Source organism: Heterostelium album (genome assembly GCF_000004825.1).
Source record: "Heterostelium album PN500 unplaced genomic scaffold PPL_contig25, whole genome shotgun sequence".
NCBI lineage: Eukaryota > Evosea > Eumycetozoa > Acytosteliales > Acytosteliaceae > Heterostelium > Heterostelium album.
The window spans coordinates 72,117-94,219 of record NW_008805102.1 but is presented as its reverse complement, the minus strand read 5'-3'; the positions used below and the strand labels follow the sequence as shown (position 1 = coordinate 94,219).

The window sequence follows — 22,103 nt, the reverse complement described above, 5'->3', positions numbered from 1 at the left end:
TTTGAATATCATTCACAAAGCTTTGAAATAAAGATTTTCAAAATATTTTATAAAGATATTTTAAATATTATAAAATATTTTAAATATCTGTATAAATCAAAATAAAAAAATATAAATATCTATATATCTGGATAAATTTTTAAATATCTTTTTTTTTTTCTGGTTAACTGGAAAAACTAAAACAATCCGAATCTGATTTTTTCACAATATTTTTTTACAACAATAATAAATAAACATTTTCATTTGACTCTCTGGAACAAAACAGATATAGATTATACGATAGAGATAAATAAAAATGGATAATATTTTATTCTCAAAAGTATTCAATAATTTATTTCTTCAAAATTTAATATTTAAAGAAGTTTCTGTGATTTCAAGTCCACAGTAAAGTGCAATTGAAATGGAGTGAGATCACAAAACGACCGCAATTGCTTGCATATTACAACTATTTCGATTCACTAAAAGTATGTTTAAATGACAGAAGCAATAGGAAGGCAAGACTAGAGAAAATGGGTGTGTTTGAATGTGCTATTGCACGTGGCACTACAGAGATGCTTGAATATCTCTTGGAGTTCTACAAGATCGATCGTCACTTGGAGAATGAATCGCCATTCGATCGCGTACTCAACCGGTTTTTGGTGTTTGCAGCACAGTATGGTCGACTTGACATGGTGGAATACCTCTTCCAACGATTCCCAGATAATCAATCGCAGTGGGAATTGAACCGTGCGTTGTCACTCTCGGTGTATTCCGGAAATTTCGAGCTCTTGAAATTCATTTCTGCAAAGCTCGATAGCTGCGGTGAGGAAGTGAATAAGATTGACAACAAAATGTTTGGTGGCAACGTCTATAATGATGCCGCACACCTCGGACGTATCGATATCATAAAGTGGCTGTTAGAGAACCGCTCGCAAGACCTGGCGCGAACCAATATGATCATTTGTGCAACTCAAGGCAATCAGCCAAAGGTGATTGAGTTTCTTTTGGACGAGTTGAACTATCCTATGAATATGGAGTCGCGAGATTACCTTAGAATTGCAGCGAGAGCACCAGATAGAACTGAGATCTTCAAGATGTTGTATCAAAGAAAATGCGTGTGTCCAGTCAATGCTATGAATGAAGCATCGGCATTTGGAAACCTCGAGCTTATTAAGTGGCTACATGAAAATACAACTATTGGATGTACTGAAGATGCTATGACAAATGCCGCTGAAATGGGACACTTGGAAACTGTCAAGTGGCTCCATGCAAATCGAACTGAAGGATGTAATGAAGATACAATGGATCTCGCTGCTGGCCAAAACCATTTGGAAATTGTCAAGTGGCTCCATGCAAATCGAAATGAAGGTTGCACGGAGAATGCATTTTATAATGCTATTAGTGCCAATCATCTAAACATGTTGAAATGGTTGCACAAGAATAAAAATGAGGAATTCAACCCGTCGGTTGAGATGCTAGATCATGTTGCACAACTTGGATTTGTCGAGATGCTACAATGGTTGGAGGAAACCACTGGATTGCAATGCTCGGAATCCGCATTGATTGAGGCACTAGCGACATCTCTGCCAATGGTGAAATATCTCTACAGTAGAAATGGACCGGACAATCTATATGGTTTCAACGAACAAATATTCGATATTGCTGTCGGTTCTCTACATCTTGGCAATGTCAAATGGCTACACGAGAACCTGACAGGTATCGAAGATGCCAGAACTTTTAGTCTACAGTCATTCGGCAGAGCACTCCAATCGAATGCCTATGAATTGGTTGATTTCCTAGCAGAGAAAGAGAGTGAGCAGTGTAAGACTCACTTGAAATCAATGAATATCGATGACCTTATCAAATATCTTTTGAAAAACAATAGTTGCTATACATTGGAATGGGTACTACAAAATGCAACTACTCTCAGCATTGATCAACTCCAGCAACATCAAAAGTCAGTTAGTACATTGAATTCAATTGAAGCAATCGATGTATTAACATTACATATCGATTCACTTTCACTTTCAACCAAATAATAATAATCAAACGAAACAAACGAATCAAACATAAACATTTAAATAAATCTAATTAAATGTTGAATATTCTATTTTATTTTCCTTTAGAATTTGATTGAATTTCTGTATTGCTCGAAATTGGTGCTCGGTAAAAGTTGTTATTTCAATGATAATTTCATTTGTCAACTCATCTTGTTCCTCTTCATCTAAATATATATAGTTTTCTTCTTCCTCTAGTTTGTACAGTTTTTTAAGTTGTTTTTTTGTTTTCCTTAGAAATTCATCGGGCTCACCGACTGCAAGCGTATCAACATAGTCATCCATATTCTTTATGATTTTGGCATTGAACAGCTCGATAGATTCATCGCTAAACTTATTCTTTAGTTTGTCTTTGAGGTTCTCAAGTATCCTTTCAACGACTCGCTTCTCTTCTACACCGAAATAGCGCTGAAGACAACCGAGTTCACTGACAGAGTTGGTGCAAAGCATGAATCCACAAGGCACCTGTACCAATTTTTCGTAGTAACTACAGTATCTGCATTTTCTCGTATTATCAAATTCTTCCATACATCCATTACTACAGAAATTATAATTAGCAGATGCTCTGTTCCTATAATAACTTGAGGTCTGTGAGAAATATTCTTTTACTGCATTCTTTCCACATATTGCACAATGCTTCATATATAAATAGTTACGTGTTGAACCATTTCCAAAGTACATGTTTTTTTTCTTTAATATAAATTATATTGAATATATAAATTAAAATCTATGTTTGAAATGAAATAAAATTAAAATGAGGCTTTTTTCACTTTTATTTTATTTTAAAATTTTTACATATTAATTTTCACTTTTTCTATCAAAAACTTCAAAACAAAAAAAAGTGAAACAACCTTAAATTTAAAGAAATAAACGAACGAAAAAAAAAAAAAAACATTTTTAGATTGATTTGTATTTTTAAGTCATTATTAGATATTTAAAAGAAAGAATGTCTTCAACAGATATCTTAAAAAATGAAAATAATAATAATAATAATAACAATAGTGTAACAAATAATGTTGTTGCTGCTGCTGCTACTGTTGAACAAAACAATAATAACAAAAATAATGAAACAATAACAACATCAATAGCATCACTTATCAAATCAATCTTTGATGAGAAAGAATCAATCTATTTCTGTGATACATATTGTGAGGTTGCAAAGGCAGTATTTGCTGAATCACTTACAACCCTCACAGAATTTATACTAGAGAGAGACATTGCCAATGTAAACTATCAAATATCAGCTGATCTAAAGAGAAACGGACCGAATTTCTTTACAAACCTTTTACCAAAACAAGAAAAGACAACAAAAGTAAAGACAACAACAACTAATAATAATAATAAAAAGAATAAAAAGAATAAGAATAAATCAGAGAGTAAAACAACGATTGTTGAAGATCCAGCTGTAATTATGAATCGTATGATGCTACTGTTTGCAACTGCCACCGGTAAAGTAGAGATTCTAAAGACGCTGCTGGAGAAGGGTGCCGGAGTTTTGATAAATGTTCCCGACCCCATCAGTAAGTTGACGCCACTTCATATCGCTGTGATGGCGGGTCGACCAGAGATGGTAGAGCTACTCGAGAAGAACGGTGCCGACCCGATTTGTAGCGATGCATTCCGTGCGCGACCCATTGACTATGCGTACTTGCGTGGATTGCCAAAGCAACCGATGCCACCCGCATCCGTAGCCATCTACAACTACAAGAACGACAGTGCACTCCAGCAATGGACAATCGATCGGTTAGAGAGAGAACTCTCGATTGTCTACTGTCCTCGAATCTTGGCAACCACCAACTACCTGGTGGAGATGTGTTTCAGTTCGATGGAGATCAACGCCGACATGGCGTTCCGATCAAAGTATCTCGATTTGATAAATAAGACCGGGGGTGAGGAGAATGTAATATTGGGATGGATTGGCGAGCAGGTTGGTTGGGGTGTCTACGCAGCCAGAGATATTCATAAGGATCAATTCATTGTGCGGTACGGTGGACGTCTCACTAACAACGAATCGATGGTCACCGCTTGTTACAACATGATGACATCGATGGAGGATTTCGGTTTGGATGCCTATCGCTATCGATCGATGGGTGGTATGATCAACCATTCATCGAAACACGCCAATGCAGAGTCGATCTGTATGTTTGAGTACGGTGCAGAACAAGCTATCATCACAGCAACCAAATTCATACCAAAAGGTCAGCAAATTTTCATAAACTACTCAAATTCCTTCTGGAAACCAGAGGCTGCCAATGACGAAAAAGAACAACTTGATATGATAGAATTGGGTGGAACTAATAATTATCCATCAATAATAACAAATTTAAAATAATAAATACTAATTTATTATTATTTATATATTAAATTTTATTTTATTTTATATTATATTGACATTGATTCTTCATTTGTTGTTGTTGTTGATGATTTAAATAGATATGAAAATGTTATTGGAATGGATTTAGATGCATTCAATAGTTGTGTTAGATATTCATTTGAACAGAGTGGCTGGTCATCTGTTGGGTTATCGATGGTTGCAGTTATGTAACCTCCAGGTCCAATCTGAATATCAACAGAGTTGAAATCTATTTTGTTTGGTTGAAGGAATGTAATACTAATTGAAAATGGTGGTTGTACCATTACTTCGAATACTGGTATATCTTGATTTGATGAAATTGTTGTTGTCGTTGTTGTTGTTGTTAATGATGGTAATGGTGATGAAGATGGTGATTGTTTTTGTTGTTGTTCAATATTCATTGAATCTGAATCAACTTCAGATGAACTATTAGTTGTTGATGTTGGTTTGTTTGTAAAAGGACAAGCTGTAAAACAACTCTTAAATAAAAGGTTAAAGACAATCTGTTGTCTTAGGATTTGAAGTACTGGTAGTAGTTGACTGCAATGCTCAATCGGTATTCTAGATACTTCAATGCCAGGATGATATTCACCACCAGTATAGAAATAACGTTGTCTATCACCCAGTACTGTTATATCGTTTTGCTCTAAAGTATTGCTATTGTTGTTGTTATTGTTATTTTGAGTGTTGCTGCTGCTGCTGCTGTTCTTTCCATTGCTGCAATTTGAAACAACCAATTGATTCTCTAACATTGCATTGGGATTGGTTGAGCTGGAGGCAGTTGGATTACTCTTTACACCGACACACTGTAGCAACTCTGTCATTGTACCGATGGTAATGTTGATAGGTGGATCCAACTTTACCACCAATCTAACATTGGAATTGATTAAGCTATTGACATCTTGTTGCTCGTTTTGTATTTGCTGTTGTTGTTGTTGATGTGGAATGAACGACAGTCCATCCTCTGACAACTGACTGGTGAGTGTAAGTTGATACATTGAAGTTCTACTTCCCTCTTCGATATCAAGCGTCAGTGAATACTGTCCTTCATGTGACAAACGTTGTTGTAAAGTTGTATAGTAAACCGATTTAACACCACAAATATCCAAAGATATCTTTCCATAACCACTATTGAACAACTCCAATTCATCGCCAATATCAATAGCTTGTTGTTGTTGTTGTTCTTGATGTTTCTTTCCGATGCTGAGGAAATCATCTTGTAGTACCTGTAGTGCTTGTTGTAGATTGACGTGTTGGAACTTTCTAAAGAGTAGATCCTGTTGACAGATTCTTCGGATTTTCGCATCAAACTCTTTGATGTTGTTGCGCAGTGCCGTTGTCAACTCGTTGTTGATCGATTCATCGGTTTCTTTATCCTCACCGGTTGCCATTGAGATGTGTACCAGCTTCACCTCTTTGACGGTGCCATCGCCATTGATAAAGATATCCAGCAGGAATGTCGAAGAGGAGATATTGCAACTGTAGACCTGATCCGGTGAGATCTCCGCTGGATCGGTCTTGGCAAGTGCAGTCAACTCATGGAGATCAGAGTAACTGCCGTAGCGATTATCGAGATCGGTCATCGTTTCACTCAACCGACATATCAACAAACCGAGACGACGATAGCTATCCTTCGAGATCGACTCCAAATGAATCTTACCGAGCAATGTACAATCTGCATTGGTCTTTAACATTTGTTTCAGCTTTAAATTCGTACTGACATATTGCTAAGAAATAAGAAAACAATCAGTAAGTAAATAACCATTGTCCCAAAAAAATAAAAAAATAAAAAAAAAGAATCAATCAATAACTTGTCTTTAAAATACATACTCTTTGATTGGTAAGTAATTTCTGTAGATCTTTATCACCTTCCCACTGTCGGTATTGAGCAAATGTCAATTTCATTGTTTCCAATAATCTTTGAAGTGTATTACATCTTTCATCAATATTTCCTGGTGAATATGGATGAACTAAATATATATATCAAATTAGATGATTGTGAGTATACTCTAATGATATTAACTAACATAATAGATGCTTACATAGATTCGGTTTAAATTGTTGATCTATATTCGATGTTATTGTTGTTGATGATGGTTGTGAATCTGACGATGATGGTGTAGATGGTATATATGGTACATTTGTGTTGGTAGCGGTTGCAGTGATACCTAAATCATTGAACAACGAATGATAAGTTGAATATAATACATCTAGACTATGTTGTATAGTTGTATCTTTTAGTATATTCATATTATATTTTACTAATTAAGAATTAATAATCAGATCTTAATTAATAAAAGAAATGATCAAATTTGATCATCACATCACCCACACACTTTTATTTTTTTTTTTAAGAATTTGATGATGTATCTTAATTTCCCTCCCTTTTCAAAAAAACTAACTTGTTTTTATTTTTTCATTAATAGAATTAGTCAGACAGTCTTGTTCAATTATAGATATTTATACTTTTATAGATATAAAGATAGATTAGATAGATAGATAGATAGATAGATAGATATATAGAATAGGAAAATGAATACAAATACAAATACACAACAACAAACAGCAAATAACAATGATAATAATAATGGTGGTAATGTGAATAACAATGGTACAGGTGGTGGCGGTAACAATAATGGTGCAAATCAAAACAAGGATCAACAGATACTGGCAAAAGAATCGATAGATTCTATAATGAGAGAGTTCATCGGTCTTGTAGATATAGGAAAGAATGCAACATGGACACTCTCCTCTGCGAAACCTGGTTTTGGAATCGAACAACTATTGGATGAGAACTTATCAACCTATTGGCAGTAAGTTACTAACAACTAACAACTAACAACTAATCAAATTTCAATTCAGTTTTGAAAATAACAACAAATTATTATTATTATTATTACCATTTAGATCAGATGCACCACAACCACATACTATAAATATACAATTCAATCGTAGATATGAAATAGAGGTAAATTAATTTTAGCAACATTAAAAATCATATAATATATATTAATTATATGTTATAATATTTGTAGAGTTTATTATTGTATACAGATTTCAAAGAGGATGAGAGTTATACACCTTCAAAGATATCCATAAAGATAGGATCTACTTTTCATGATTTGGAAGAGATTATCAATACTGATTTAGAGGAACCGAATGGATGGATCAATATACCATTATTAAATGAAAAACAAAAGTAAAGTATTATTAATTTTTTTATTTTTTTTAACAGCCATTCATATTCTAATTAATTTTCTATCCTCAAAGGCCATTGAGAGCAAATTTACTACAGATCTCAATCATTGCCAATCATCAAAATGGTAGAGATACACATGTTCGTCAAATTAAAGTTTTAGGTAAAAAAGTGTAAGTAATAAAAACAATAAATACAACAACAACAATCATATTTTACAATTATAGTATTTATAAAATAAAATAAAACTAATAATAAATAAACTAATAAACGATAATTTATAATAATACTTTCATTTTAGAACTTTGGAATCTAAACTACGTATTCCAAATTTTTCACAACCAGAATTCAATTTTTATAACAACATCAGATAGATAGGTAGATTGTAAATATAAACTAAAAGGGAGTAGAGCCGCAGCGAGAGAAAGTAAGTAGATAGATATAACAAAAAACATAAACAACACTCAGAATCAATAGTTAGATTTGTCATAAAACTAAACATTTAATTGTTTACTATTGGGTTTAAATCAACAAATTTAAAACAATCATATTTGTGTAAACAACCAAATTGCCTTGCCCAACCACCTGTAATTACCTAATCATGATCAAGTACTCAGCTCACCTTCCATTTAACAAATTAAATGTGCACATTTAATTATGTTATACTAATCTATTCTCCCCTTTATCTCACAATTGGTACACGAAATCAACAAAAATCCAATCAATCAAACAATCTGATAGTCACTTAATTGACAGTGAAGTCACACTACACACAACAACTATTATTATTTTGCAATTTTTTGTTTTGTTTTTTTTTGTTTTTTCACCACATACACACTCACCCACTTAAAATCAAACTTTTAATCTAACCCACTTTTTGATATCAAAGTCATGGCAATTCAACACTTTCATTTACTTTTCGCTCAAACATAATTGAATTTTTTTTGTTTATTTTGTATTTTTTTTTTTATTCAAAAATTTTGCTGTCGATTATTATTTTTTTTAATTTTTTATTTTTGTGCACTTTTGTCCGTTAAAAACAAAAGATGATGTTTTGTGCGAGATAATAAAAAAGAAATTAGAATTAGATAATATTACAAAAAAAAAAATAAAATAACAAATTTTTTTTTTTTTTTTTTTAATGTTCCACATTTCTCTTTCCAGATATATATGGTTTGGTTCTTATTATTATTCAAATCCAATTGGGTAGAATAGATATTCAACCAAAAAAAAAAAAAAAAAAAAATTAATAAAATTTTTAGATAAAACACATTTCATCAACATAATATATTTATTTATATTTATCCTATATCATATCATATATATTTTTTATAACAACAAATCGAATCAAATCAAATCATAACATAATATAATCAAATTTTTTATTAATATTTTTATTTTTTAAAAAGAAAATAATAATAATAATAATAATTATAATCAGATAACATTAAACAACTTTTTACTTTTTACTTTTTTTTTTGATAATTTGATTAGTTCTTGATTGATCAAAAGAAAAGAAAAGAAAAGGATGAGTGGAAGTAAAAGATCTATGGCTGTGTGCCCGATTTGTAATGTCAGAGTTCCAGCGGCGGGTCTACGTCAACACAAGGTAGAATGCGAGAATACAGCTGGTCCACTTAGAATGAGGGCCATTCTTCAGACACCTGTGCCCGGTCAGAGAATTCCACGTGCTGCCGCTATCGCTGCAAATGAAGTCATCGAATCTGCAACGAACAAACGAAATGGTGGAAAGATTCGTCCATCAGTCAAGCTAGTGGAAATCAAAAAAGAAACACCAAAGAAGATGAATGCAAAATCACCAGCAAAACCTGTTGCTAAATCGCCAGCAAAATCACCACCGAAACCAATAGCGAAATCATCAGCAAAGTCAGCAGCGAAATCACCACCACCAAAACCAATAGCTAAATCACCAGCAAAGTCAGCAGCGAAACAAGCAGCGAAACCAAAAGTTAAAGAAATTATCGAAGCGAAAGTAAAAGAAAATCAAAAAGGAAAGAAAGGAAAAGCAGTAGCAACAAAACCACCACCAACAACAACAACAGCAACAAAAACAAAGACATCAAAAGTAAAAGCATCAAGAGCAAATATAGTTATTGAAAATATAGAATCAGAATCGGAAATGGATGAAGAATCAGATATTGAAGACAAAGTTGAAGATGATGAAGAGTTAGAATCACAATCAGATTCAGAATCAGAAGTAGGATCAGAGAAAGAAACAGAAGAGGAGGAAGAAGAAGAAGAAGAAGAGGAAGAGGAAGAGGAAGTACAAGAAGAACAAGAACAAGAAGAAGAGGAAGAAGAAGAAGAAGAATCAGATGATAGTGAAGTTGAAAGAGAGAAACAACTTAAAGCGAAAGAAGAACAAAAGAAAAAGTTACCACCAAAGAAAAGATCATCACCTTTAAAGAAAGAGTTGGCAGCAGCCTCATCACCTTTGAAATCATCACCATTGAAATTATCTCTATCACCTCCAAAATCACATGATGACATTGAAAGCAAATTGGATAATCAGGATGAACAAGAAGAAGAAGAGGAAGAAAAAGATGAAGAAGAGCAAAACATTTTAAATTCATTATTGAAAGAGAAAGTAGAGGAAGAAGTAGAAGCAGAAGAAGCAGAAGAAGTTGAAGAGGATGAAGATGAAGAAGTAGAAGTTATTAGTTTGGATTTAGGTTCAAAATCGTCAAATCATATGAATCATAATGTTCATCATAAACATCATGACTATGATAATGACAATGACAATAGCAATGACAATGACAATGATGGTATGGTAATCGATAGTAATAGTAGTCAAGAGGAAACGAAAGCAGAGGATGTCAATCATGTAACTACTACTACATCCACCATAACAACCACAACAATGATAACAACAACTACAACAACAGCAAAGGTTGCATCGTCATCTGCTCAATCCAATACAAATGAATCGTCGATATCAAATTCATTGCTCTCACAATCACCTCTATCCACTTCAAATTCATCTTTGATAACAAAGGAGTCGTCGGCAACTACAAATGTTGTGGCGAGTGGTCGATCCTCTGGTAAGATGATGTCGGGTGTCTTGATGTCAAAGGAATCGAGATTAAAGAGATTGTCAAGCGATGGTCCAGCCGACAGCAATGGATCGTCATCATCGCCAAACAAACAAAAGAAGTTGAAACAGGCACCGAAACCAGTCGATATCAAAGCAGCGAAACCATGGGACAAAGAAAAGGTGAAGCGTTGGAAGATTCAAGAGGCACCGGTATTCTATCCGACTGCCGAAGAGTTTAGATACCCGCTGGCCTACATCGAGAAGATCCGTCCGATCGGCGAGAAGTATGGAATCTGTAAGATCGTTCCACCCTACAAGGCAGAGTCTGTCATGAAGGAGATGGACCCAAAGAACTTCAAATTCAAAACGAAAGTACAGAATATCCATCAGTTGAAAACAAGATGGTCAGGTCCGAGCGAAGTTTTTGTTGCACAGCTCTGTGGATTCCTCGAGGATCACGGTGAAACAATGACCGCATTCCCTCAGTACGATGGTCGTGACCTAGATTTGTATCAGGTGTTTGTAGAGGTCAATCGTCGTGGTGGACTGTGGGAGGTGACTCGTGGCAATGGATGGCAAGAGATTCTCGTTGGTCTAAAGGTATCGGACCAGTGTCCAAAACCAATTCAAACACTCAAACGACTCTACAACAAATATCTCTATGCCTACGAGCTTCACAAGAAGAAAGAATATCAAGAGATGGTCAATTCACAACCAAACAAAAAGTTTCCACCAATGATCGATATGTTTATTTCTGAATGTATACAGTTTGGAGGTTAGTATTTAAAATTGATTGATTGATTGATATATTTATAAAGTTATTAACTGTTTGTTATTATTTTTATTAGAACAAATTGAATTTGATGATGATGAAGAACAAGAGGATTTTGGATTCTATGAAGGTAATATTTATAGTTTGGAAGAGTTTGAGCTGTTGTCGTCAAAGTTTGCAAAGCGATGGTTCCCAAATGATAATAACGATCCCGATTCAGTTGAGAGTGAATTCTGGAGAATCGTTGAGAATGGTGATGAGAATGTTCAAGTACACTATGGCAGTGATTTGGATGTGCGTACTCATGGCAGTGGATTTGAACGTGTGCTAAACTTTGATGGCAATGAAGATACACCGAGCGACGAGCATTGGAATCTCAATACTCTGCCAAAGATGCAGCGATCGGTATTCTCTCATCTCACTGAGCCCGTGAGTGGAGTGACCGATCCGATGATGTACATCGGCATGTTGTTCTCATCGTTCTGCTGGCACAACGAAGACAACTATCTCTACTCGATCAACTACCTACACACTGGAACCTACAAGACGTGGTACGGTGTATCGGGAGAGCAAGCCGAGCTCTTTGAGAAGGTGATGCGCGATTCCCTTCCACAGCTCTTTGAAAAGACACCGAATCTCCTCTATTTACTCATCACCATGATGTCGCCAATTGCGCTTTCCGATGCTGGTGTGCCAGTTTGTCGTACTCTCCAAGGTCCAGGCGAGTTTGTTATTACATTCCCACAGGCTTATCACGCAGGATTCAGTCATGGATTCACAGTTGCCGAAGCTGTAAACTTTGCACCACCCGATTGGCTGCCCTACGGAATCAAGTCGACCGAGCACTACCAGGAGGTCAGTCGTAGCAATGTTTTCTGTCTCGATCAACTGATGATGATGCTCTCACTGCAGAATCCAACCGTAGAGTTGTCGCGGTTCCTCTACCCCTGTCTGCAAAAGATGCGCGACAACGAGCTGCGACTCCGCGAGAAGATTCAGAAGCTTGGCATCAAAACCGAACAGGTATTCCGCGACTTTTCAGAGCCTGAGCACATCGATCAAGTCAAGCAGTGCTCGATTTGCAAAGCCGATTGCTATCTCTCGTACATCCACTGCAGAAAGTGTTGCGAAGAGGAAGACGACGACAACGAAACAGTGGTCAAGTGTTTGAAACATGTTTGTGACTGCGAAATCACCAAGAAATCACTAAAGATCAACAAGTCACTCAAAGAGATTGAAGCGGCAATCGATATCGTCAAAAAGAAACTCGCAGAGGACAAAGCACATCATCCAGCCACTCGATCGACCAACGTCAACAACAAAAACACTGGTACCATCAGCACTGTATATAAATTCCCAACACCTTCATCCAACAAAACGTCACCAACACCATCATTTTCACTGATATTCTCAAAGAGCCAAAAAACACCGACAAAGAAAACACCAAGCTCACCTATAAATTCCAATCCGAAATCACCAACCTCATCAAAAAATAGTCCAATTAAAACATAAAACAAAATAAACAAACAAATAATAATAATAGTTTAAGTAGTATTTAGTATTTTAATAACGAAATAAAATAAAAAAAACAAACTTTTTAATAATTAAGTTGTTATTCTATTCTTTATTACGGTTTTCTTCTTATATCATTTTGTGGATAATTGTGATATTGTTCTTGCATTTGTCTTTGAAAATTCTGTTGCGATTGTCTTAGTTTTTCCAATTGCTCTTTTTGTTCTTTGGTGAGATGATTTACAGGGAATCCTGAACCACCTTTTTGCTCCCGTTCATTGTAGAGAGGTGGAATTGTTGTTATATGTACAATAGTGAAATGTGTTACACCTGACAACAAAGTATCTACTTTTTTACCGCTTGTCGTTCCGCTACCACTAGAAGGATGTTGTTTGCCAAAGTATGCTTCTTTCTCTTTTTGTAGAAATTCTCTATTTCTCATCAGCAGTTCATGTTTATTTCTATTTCTCTCAAACAAAGCACTCATTATTTTTTCTTTTACATCATGAACTTTCTTTTTTTCTATATTTGAAAATAAATCATCATGTTTATAGTCATTTTCTAACTCTGTCATTAATCTCTATTATAGTTTAAAAAAATATTAATAATAATTCATTTTAATAAAAAAAGAAATCAATACATACTACTATTTCATCATTATCATAGTCTCCTCTAGATATTACTATTACAACTTTTTCTATAACTAAAACAAATAAAAATAAATAAAATATAGATTTCATACTTTAACTATATCTTTCATAGTAATTAATAAATAAATCTGATAAGAGATCAAAAATTTGATTATATATTTAATTCAATTTGAAAAAAAATGATTATTACCACCAAATTTCTTAAACTATTAATAAAAATAGAATTAAAATCAAATCTTGACTTGCTTTATTAAAATCACTTATTTTAGAATACCAACTGCACTTGAAACATAGTTAAAAAAATTGAAAAAGAAAAGAAACTTCTGATTAAAAATTAACAAAAAGCCAATAATTATCTTCAGAGATAAAAAAAAAAAAATATTTTAAAAGAAAAAAAACAATAATATTTATATTTATACATTGGCGCCATAATTACTATTGTTTTTTAACTTTCTTATTTTGTTTTTTGATTTAATTAATATTACATGTATTATTTATATATGATGTTATTTCTTGAATTCCTTTTCAAATTTATCCAATAGATTGGAATCTAATTTCATATTTCTATCGGGTATAAATCCACAAAGATAGGTTTCTTGAAGTAGTGTTTCTTTGTCGAGAATGTTGATCTGATATTGTTTCCACTCTTTAGTAAGTAAGAATGGATGAGATGATTTCTTTACCAACTTTGATATCTCCAAAAGATGTCCAAAGTTTGGACTTCTACTTCCTGGCAAACCATCATTCTCCAAAGTTAAATAAGTAATTAATCTACCAAGATGTTCAATATTAAATACCTTTTTTTTAAAAAATAAATAAATAAAAGAATATTAATAAACTAATGAGTTGGAACGACAAAGATTATAATAACTTACAGATTGTTCAAAATTATTAAATATAGCATTTTTAGTTGTTGATACAAATAGATTTAAAATCTTTTGATGTAATATATTATTATATGGGAATTCATATATTAAATCCTATAAAGATATTATAAAGTTTGTTAGATTTATAATGAATTTCTGATAAATATTTATATAAACATACCAAACATTTGTTAAATATTATACAATCATTTAATTTTTCGAAACATTGTACATTGTCGGATTGAATTAAAAGGTCAAAGAATTCCAAGAGTTTCAAAAAGAATAAATCGATTTTCTTGAATGATCTGTCGAGAATTGAAACTAGTGATGCCAAGTGATTGAGGAAGCTACTGAGGAAGTCGTGGTTACCAAGATGTGATGGTAGAATATCGACTAGTAGTTTCAATGCGTGACTGCTATTATCCGATTGATTCTGATTGACTTCGACGATTTGCTTGAAGATCTTTGAGAGATGATTGGTATCGAGTTTGAAGTGTTCAAAGAGTTGCTCCTGTTGGATGAGTGGCGACAGCGAGAATCCATTGATGAGCAAATCGATAATCTTCTCCTTTGTAAAGTGCTGTACGATCAGCTGTATCTCTTCTTCCTCCCATTGATTGATTCCTTCGTCTTTCCAAATGACTTTGGTCACTACAGTCTTTTGTTTCTTTGACATCATTTGTTTGCTGGTCATGAGTGACTGCAGTGCCATTTCACCGTTCAACTCCCATGGATTCAGCGAGAGATCCAACAGCGCAATAGTGGTATTGAACTTACAGGCATTCGACAGCTCAATGGTTCCACGCTCGCCGACGTCGGCATTTCGCATCTGTAGATGTGTCAGTGACTTGTTGAATTTTAAACCTTCCGCGAGAAGACACGCACCGTCGTCACCGAGGTAATTCTCATCGAGAATCAACGTCGTCAGAAAAGTATTACGTACCAACGCACTACTGAAATAGCTCATACCGATATCGGTGACAGAGGCATACGTCAGATTCAAACCAATCATATGAGGATACTGGTTGGATCCAATGTAGTTTGCAAGGTACTCAGCACCTTCGTTTTCAATTCCGGTTTCCTTTAGATTCAGACCGAATCCTTTGTAGCCTTTCTTCTCGCGACTGATATTTCCAATCGATTCCAAAAACACTTGTAAATTAGTTGGCGAAATTGAATTTCCTTGGAGACTGAGCGAGGTGAACAGCGATTGAGTATCGACCAACATTCGTGTGAAAGCTTCCAATCCTTCACCACTGATTTCATTCCAACTCAAATCGGCAATCTCTAGATTTCCAGGACAACCCGTTGCAATCTCCAACAGTCCTTCGTCACCCAGCGAACAATTGGCAAGATCCAACACAAAACAACGACCTCCACCTACACCCGGCAGTGACAATTCAAATGGTTTAGCAAACTGCTCAAGACACTCTTCCAAGCTGGAGACATGCACTTTCAGAGGTGGGATGTCTACTAACTCAAATTTGGTAGCTTCAATCAGACTTCCAACGGAACTGGAACGAGCACGTGTTGTTTGTAGCAATACTTCCAGTCTTGGATTGCTAAAGCTGATTCCACCGCTACTTGCAGTCGTTATGATCTCGGCACGCGATGGTGAGAGTACAGGCGAGGAAGGTTCCGACTCTGAGATGATCACAGCAGACGAACTCTCTAGTTTGGCAGATGACAACTTTAACTCCTCGGTAGTAGCGTTCAGTCTATTCATATTCTTGGCAATAGAAATGAATTTGTTCTTTGGTGGAGTATAATCTCCTGGTGAAGAAGGTGAAGAATAACTTGTATTATTATTATTGGTACCAGCCAGATCCTTACGAAGAATCGTAATGGATTGTGAGACATATCGCTTAGTCTCTGGTGGACTACCTGTTTGTTGAATTACCAAATTCGATTTATCCTTATTACTCGTTGATAACTCTAAACTTGATCCATGTTTACGTTGTGTTTGATTTAGATATGGATATTGTTGTTGTATTTGTTTTGATTGTTGTTGTTGTTGTTGCTGTTGTTGAGTTGGTATACTATCTGCACTTCCAGTTACCAACATATTTCTAATATTATTATTATTATCATTATTATCGTCATTGTTTGAAGAAGAAGTAGAAGTTGATGTTGTAGTATTATTATTGTTGTTGTTGTTGGCAGTCGATTTTAAAGGTGGAGATATAATGAATATAGGTGTATCTTCAACGGTTGAAGATGATCGTTTCATTCGTCTGAGAGTAGCCCATGAGAATATCTTTTCTTTTGAGGTTTCCAATGAATCATTACTATTACAATCATTTGATACATCCTTACCACTAATAAATTTACTATCTTTAAATTTGTTATAATTATTATTACTATTATTGTTATTGTTATTGATACTATTATTATTATTATTGGATGAAGAAGATGAAGAAGAAGGTGAAGGTGATTTCTTTGGTGTCGGTTCCTCCTGTGACATATGACGAAAGATGTTTGTAGGTTTCAATTCAAAGGTACTCTTTGACTGTTGTAGATGAGGTCTGGGTGAAGCTGGTTCTGTCACTGCGATAGACGACGACTTCTTTGATGAATCCGGTACACACTCGTCGTCTTTTGCCTTCTTTATCCAACTGGTATCATCGTTGAACTGTGGTGGTGGTACTGTTACACTCTTTTTCTGACTCTTTGACAATTGAATCGTTCTGGTACTCGGTGAGTAGTTGTGTTGATACTTTGAGGCGTACAACGATCCCTTAATAGGAGAATGTGTTAAATCTAATGATTTCCTTCTAATCGCTAAAGATGGTACAATAGGTATATTCTCTTTTTAAAATTTACAAAAAAAAAGGATTAGTAAGTTAAATCTTCACAATTTAAATTATAATCAGATGATACATACTTCTAATTGCTTCATTTATATAATAATAATACTTTCTTTCACTTGATGATATTTGTATCTCTTCATATTCGATATCATCTTTCTCTTTTTCCTTTTCTTTTGATTTCGATGCTTGTTTCGCTTCTTTCTCTCTTTGTTTGGCTTGCTCTTTTAACTCTTTCTCGTGTGATTTTAACTCTTTCTCTTGTGACTTTAGCTCTTTCTCACGTTCACGCTGTTCTTTTTTTTCCTCTTTCTCCTTCTCTTTCTTCTCTTCTTTCTCACCACGTTCTCTCTCCTTGTCTTTCTCTTTGGTGTGTTTGAATCGATTGCTTGTCAATGAACTCAATTTATCCAAAACAACTGTTTTCTTTGATTCAAACAATCTCTTTAATTCTTTTACATTTGAATGTCCTTTATTATTTAATTTTATATCATTATTATTATTATTATTATTATTATTATTATTATTATTATTATTATTATTATTATTATTATTATTATTATTATTATTACTATCTATATCACTACCACTACCACTTTTTAAATTTACATTTCCAATTCCTTCAACAACAACAGTTGATGAAATGATAGTTGTAGTTGTTGTCTCTGACATTTTATCTATAAATGTAAAACAAAACAAATGTAAATCACATGTGCATTGAAAAAAAATAAAAATAAAAAAAAAACAATCTCAAGTATTGATATAGATAGATTTAGATATATATTATATAAATAAAAGGTATTGTTTGTTTTTTAACTCTGACTACTTTCTTTTATCTCTCCCTCTACACTCTAGTAAAAAACAAAAATTATAATCCTTAATTTGGGTTGATTGTAATCATTGAAAAAAAAAAAAAATTAAAATCAAAAAAAATCAAAGAAAAAACCCATGTTAATAGGCAAATTCTAATAATAAATTTTAGTAGTGTGTGTTTAAGATTCATAAATCATGATGCAAAAAAAATTGATTAAAATTATAATTGATTGAATCAAAAAATTTATTTGATAAATATAAGTATTATTTTATTAGTACAAACTTAACCCAAACCATTGTCTAATTAAATACCCAAACCCATTCGAATAACACTAGTACTTTTAAAATATTTTTATGGTTTGTGTGTATGTTAATATATTGGTGGGAAAAATCATATGATTAGTTTAATTTACTGATTTTTTTATAAATTAGATAAAAAAAGAAAATTGGTTTATTTATTCGACAAGAATTGTTGTTTTATTTGTTATAACTTGTATTTACATATTTTAGTATGAAAAGTATAGATTTCTTGATTTAGACTATCAATTGGTCACCATTTATATATCGCATGTAGTCAATTATTTTCTTCAGATCTTGATAAACGGAATCGTCTTTGTTGTAGATATTAAAACTATCTTTTGCCATACATATCATTTGATCTCCTACTGACAGTTTATTTAGGCCACTAGGAAGTCTTAGAAAAGCATCCTTCAGGAATTCAAGATTTTCTTCAAATTTAATGTTCCATCGGTTTTTATGGTTGGTAGTAGGAATTGACTAATAGAGTATTTTCATTTGTTCTAAAAATCTCTGTTTTTGTATCTAACTGCTGAAAATCTATGGGAATGGAAGGCACAAGGGACGTCAAGTTGGAGTGGACGAAGAATACTATTTTTGGTAAGAGTTTGGTGATCTTTGTTAACCTTATAAAGTACTTAATATTTTTATTATTATTTAAATTCTATTTTAATAAAATTGTATTAATTAAATAAAATTTTATAGTTGTTTTAAAAATAAAAAATTGATGTGAATAAATTTAAACTGTTATTTTTTTTTTTTAAATGTTGTATGAATGTATTTACACCATCTGTTTTTAGTTAATACAACTTTTATTTATAGTGCTAATAAGAGAATATATGATCTATGACTACCATTAATACAATAATTTATTCCCTTTTGATGATCGATCTACTATTTATATAATCTTTTTTTTTGTTGACTTTCTACCTCCTTTTTTGGGTATTTAATATGAGTCTAATATGAGTTAAAAAAAAGGCATTACACCAGGGAATGTGATACATATTTAATACCCAAAAATCATGTTCATTTTGTACCCACACATAATTCAAAAACAAAAGTGGAATTTCGATCATTTTGTTACTTTTTTCTGTAGATAGATATTAATTGAATGTTAGAGATTTCATTAAATTTAAACTTTATAAACATTTTTTTAGTGTTTTTTTTTTTAAATAGAATAAATTGTATATTTTTCTGAAAAAAAGTAAATAATTAAAACAATGAATAATAATTAAAAAAAAAGAATAAAATTTTTATTTAAATAAATTTTCACCATTCTTTTCCTATAATCTATTAAATGTCAATTGTATAGAATGTCATCGGTCTAAGAGGATTAAAAACAATTGTTTAAAAGGAAAAAAAGGTATTTATATTATCATTTATTACTTATTAATATATAATATACTGTTTCAATTTTAAATATAATATTCCTTTCAATTAATTTATCTTTTCTAATTATTTATAATTCTGTTTAAAAATAATAATTTTATTAAAAACACTTTTATACCCAATTCCTTTTTTTACAATCAGATAAATTCTCCACAAACAATAATAAAGATTTTGTAGAAATAAAAAAACAAAAAACCACTTTACATTGAAATTTGGTATTTTCTGAAGTGATGAAGGAGTTCGAGATAACCATGTGCAGAACCTTTGATGGTCCAGATACGAAGCAATAGAGTATGTCCAAGATCTCAAAAACTTTGTAGATTTAGAAAAAAAATCAAAAAGAAGATCTAGATAATGTGGCCCAATATTTAAAAGAAAAATTTATTTAAATAAAAATTTCATTCATATTTTTAATGAATATCATTTAGTTGATGTTGATTTATTCAAACTGACTACATGAACTACTAATGATCAATCATTGCTGATGTTTTTTACAAATTTTCAACTTTTGATAAATATAATATATAAAAATCAAAATATAACAATATTTTAGAAAAATGAAAGATGTCTGTTTTCTGATCCGATTGTCCAAAACATTTTTAACAAAAAAAACATGTTTGCAATAAAAGTAAAAGTTAAAGTTTATTAAATGCAAAGATTTTTTAGCTGAGCTTTATTACCAGGCTTTGGAGTTTGTTTATTTAACAAATGTATAGGTTAGAGAGAATGTTTGTATGATGGTGCATATTAAAAAAAAATAGTATTTGAAAAACATCTATCTGATAGTGCGTTTTTTTCTTAAATAAACTTCATTTTATCAATTATATTTGCAAATAGTTCAAAAAGGAAGAGGATCATTCTTCTTTAATTCTCCTAAATTTTTAATTAATTTTAAATTAATTTTATTTTTAAAAATATAAATTTGACAACATTGTAATCTGGTTAATATTGATAATTATAATGGGAAAGGGAAAGAAATAAAAAAAGGTTTTTTTTTTAAGAATATTTGTAAAAAAGAATAATAAAAGTTAATAATTTTTTATTTGAATCTAATGAAATAAATATTTATTTATAATTTTTGTTTTTAATCTACCATATAAAAAATTTAAAACCAAACTCTTAATAATATAAAATTTAAGTTGAAAAAAAATTTTAACAAAAAAGTTAAAAATAAATTTGGTTAATCACAGTTAGAAGAGATTATTAGCATGTCAACGGTCGATATCATTTTTGATAAAAATAAAGATGGAATTGATAGAGGATTATATATTGAGGTTTCAGAGGAACCAATAGATTTTAAGGTTGGTGGTTACAATAGAGTTGAAGATGATAATGCAGGTGCCATTTCGACGTTCCTAGGTACCACCAGAAACAACTTCAAAGGCAAAAACGTTGAGAAACTAGAGTATGAAGCATATACACCAATGGCTGTAAAAGAGATTGCAAAGATATGCAGTCATCTATTTACAACTTATAATATATTACATATTGCTGTTTTACATAGGTATGTTGTTTTTGTTTTGTTTTGTTTAGTTTAGTTTAGTTTAATTTAGTTTAGTTTAGTTATTTAGTTAGTTAAAGTTAACATATCTATATCTTTAAATTAATAATCTTCAAAATATTCTAAAAAACAACAAAGAATTGGAACTGTACCGATAGGAGAAGCTAGTATTTTAATTGCAATTTCATCTGCGCATAGACATGATTCATTGACTGCCGTACAATATGCTATCGATACAATCAAAGCAACTGTACCGATTTGGAAGAAAGAGTATTACACTGACGGAACTATGTCTGTTTGGAAAGATAATTGTGAATCTTGTCATTATACAACAACAAAATCAACATTAAACAATGATGGACATGATCATCAGCATAGTGGTCACAATAAACATTAAAAAAAATAAATGTAAATATAAAATATAAGTAAATATAAACCAACTATTTAAGTTTGTTTTATTTTATATACTCGAGTTAACTTCTAGATTTCTACATACAATTGGTCACCATTTGTACTGCGTAAGTACTCAATTATACTTTACGATCTTTAAGATTTTAGCATCTTCTGACAATCTGTCAAGATCCCTAGGAACACAAATAAAATAATTCTTTACAAATTCGATATCATCTTTAAAACTATTTTTCTATCGCAATTCCAATTTGATAGAGTTCAAGATGACTATTGACAAATAATCATTCTTTATCTGCACTTCAAGATCTACTAGATAATTCACTTTGGTTTCTGGTCCAAGTAATTTTCTACAAACTGCTTTTTAAATTGATTAACAAATTTTCTCAAAAGATATCAAATATGGCAATCATAATCTTCCTCTCCGGTGAGTTATTATCGTCAT

General features: G+C 32.2%; 9 protein-coding genes across 9 annotated transcripts; 5 read left to right on the top strand and 4 right to left on the bottom strand.

Annotated features, from left to right (window-relative positions):
• Positions 1-295: 295 nt before the first annotated feature.
• On the top strand, positions 296-2,018 carry PPL_11715 (uncharacterized protein; the record flags this gene model as incomplete). Its single annotated transcript, XM_020582464.1, has 2 exons — positions 296-384; positions 482-2,018. 2 exons carry the CDS (start codon positions 296-298, stop codon positions 2,016-2,018), a joined length of 1,626 nt encoding a protein of 541 aa, XP_020427164.1.
• A 161-nt stretch (positions 2,019-2,179) lies between these two features.
• On the bottom strand, positions 2,180-2,717 carry PPL_11714 (uncharacterized protein; the record flags this gene model as incomplete). Its single annotated transcript, XM_020582463.1, has 2 exons — positions 2,180-2,203; positions 2,469-2,717. The coding sequence occupies 2 exons, from the start codon at positions 2,715-2,717 to the stop codon at positions 2,180-2,182; spliced, it is 273 nt and encodes a 90-aa protein (XP_020427163.1).
• Positions 2,718-2,982: 265 nt separating this feature from the next.
• On the top strand, positions 2,983-4,368 carry PPL_11713 (uncharacterized protein; the record flags this gene model as incomplete). The annotated part of the gene is made up of 1 exon (XM_020582462.1): positions 2,983-4,368. One exon carries the CDS (start codon positions 2,983-2,985, stop codon positions 4,366-4,368), a length of 1,386 nt encoding a protein of 461 aa, XP_020427162.1.
• Positions 4,369-4,418: 50 nt separating this feature from the next.
• med1 (putative mediator complex subunit 1) lies at positions 4,419-6,639 on the bottom strand (the record flags this gene model as incomplete). The annotated part of the gene is made up of 3 exons (XM_020582461.1): positions 4,419-6,116; positions 6,220-6,359; positions 6,432-6,639. The coding sequence occupies 3 exons, from the start codon at positions 6,637-6,639 to the stop codon at positions 4,419-4,421; spliced, it is 2,046 nt and encodes a 681-aa protein (XP_020427161.1).
• A 282-nt stretch (positions 6,640-6,921) lies between these two features.
• anapc10 (anaphase-promoting complex subunit 10 family protein) lies at positions 6,922-7,959 on the top strand (the record flags this gene model as incomplete). The annotated part of the gene is made up of 5 exons (XM_020582460.1): positions 6,922-7,202; positions 7,297-7,357; positions 7,425-7,588; positions 7,660-7,758; positions 7,887-7,959. 5 exons carry the CDS (start codon positions 6,922-6,924, stop codon positions 7,957-7,959), a joined length of 678 nt encoding a protein of 225 aa, XP_020427160.1.
• Positions 7,960-9,113: 1,154 nt separating this feature from the next.
• Positions 9,114-12,927, top strand: rbbB (ARID/BRIGHT DNA binding domain-containing protein; the record flags this gene model as incomplete). The annotated part of the gene is made up of 3 exons (XM_020582459.1): positions 9,114-11,418; positions 11,492-12,207; positions 12,628-12,927. The coding sequence occupies 3 exons, from the start codon at positions 9,114-9,116 to the stop codon at positions 12,925-12,927; spliced, it is 3,321 nt and encodes a 1,106-aa protein (XP_020427159.1).
• Positions 12,928-13,042: 115 nt separating this feature from the next.
• Positions 13,043-13,687, bottom strand: PPL_11709 (uncharacterized protein; the record flags this gene model as incomplete). Its single annotated transcript, XM_020582458.1, has 2 exons — positions 13,043-13,507; positions 13,670-13,687. 2 exons carry the CDS (start codon positions 13,685-13,687, stop codon positions 13,043-13,045), a joined length of 483 nt encoding a protein of 160 aa, XP_020427158.1.
• A 396-nt stretch (positions 13,688-14,083) lies between these two features.
• PPL_11708 (uncharacterized protein) lies at positions 14,084-17,922 on the bottom strand (the record flags this gene model as incomplete). Its single annotated transcript, XM_020582457.1, has 6 exons — positions 14,084-14,374; positions 14,453-14,557; positions 14,625-14,897; positions 14,953-15,101; positions 15,413-17,251; positions 17,328-17,922. The coding sequence occupies 6 exons, from the start codon at positions 17,920-17,922 to the stop codon at positions 14,084-14,086; spliced, it is 3,252 nt and encodes a 1,083-aa protein (XP_020427157.1).
• A 3,035-nt stretch (positions 17,923-20,957) lies between these two features.
• mocs2l (molybdopterin synthase catalytic subunit) lies at positions 20,958-21,647 on the top strand (the record flags this gene model as incomplete). Its single annotated transcript, XM_020582456.1, has 2 exons — positions 20,958-21,253; positions 21,389-21,647. 2 exons carry the CDS (start codon positions 20,958-20,960, stop codon positions 21,645-21,647), a joined length of 555 nt encoding a protein of 184 aa, XP_020427156.1.
• Between the last annotated feature and the right edge of the window lie 456 nt (positions 21,648-22,103).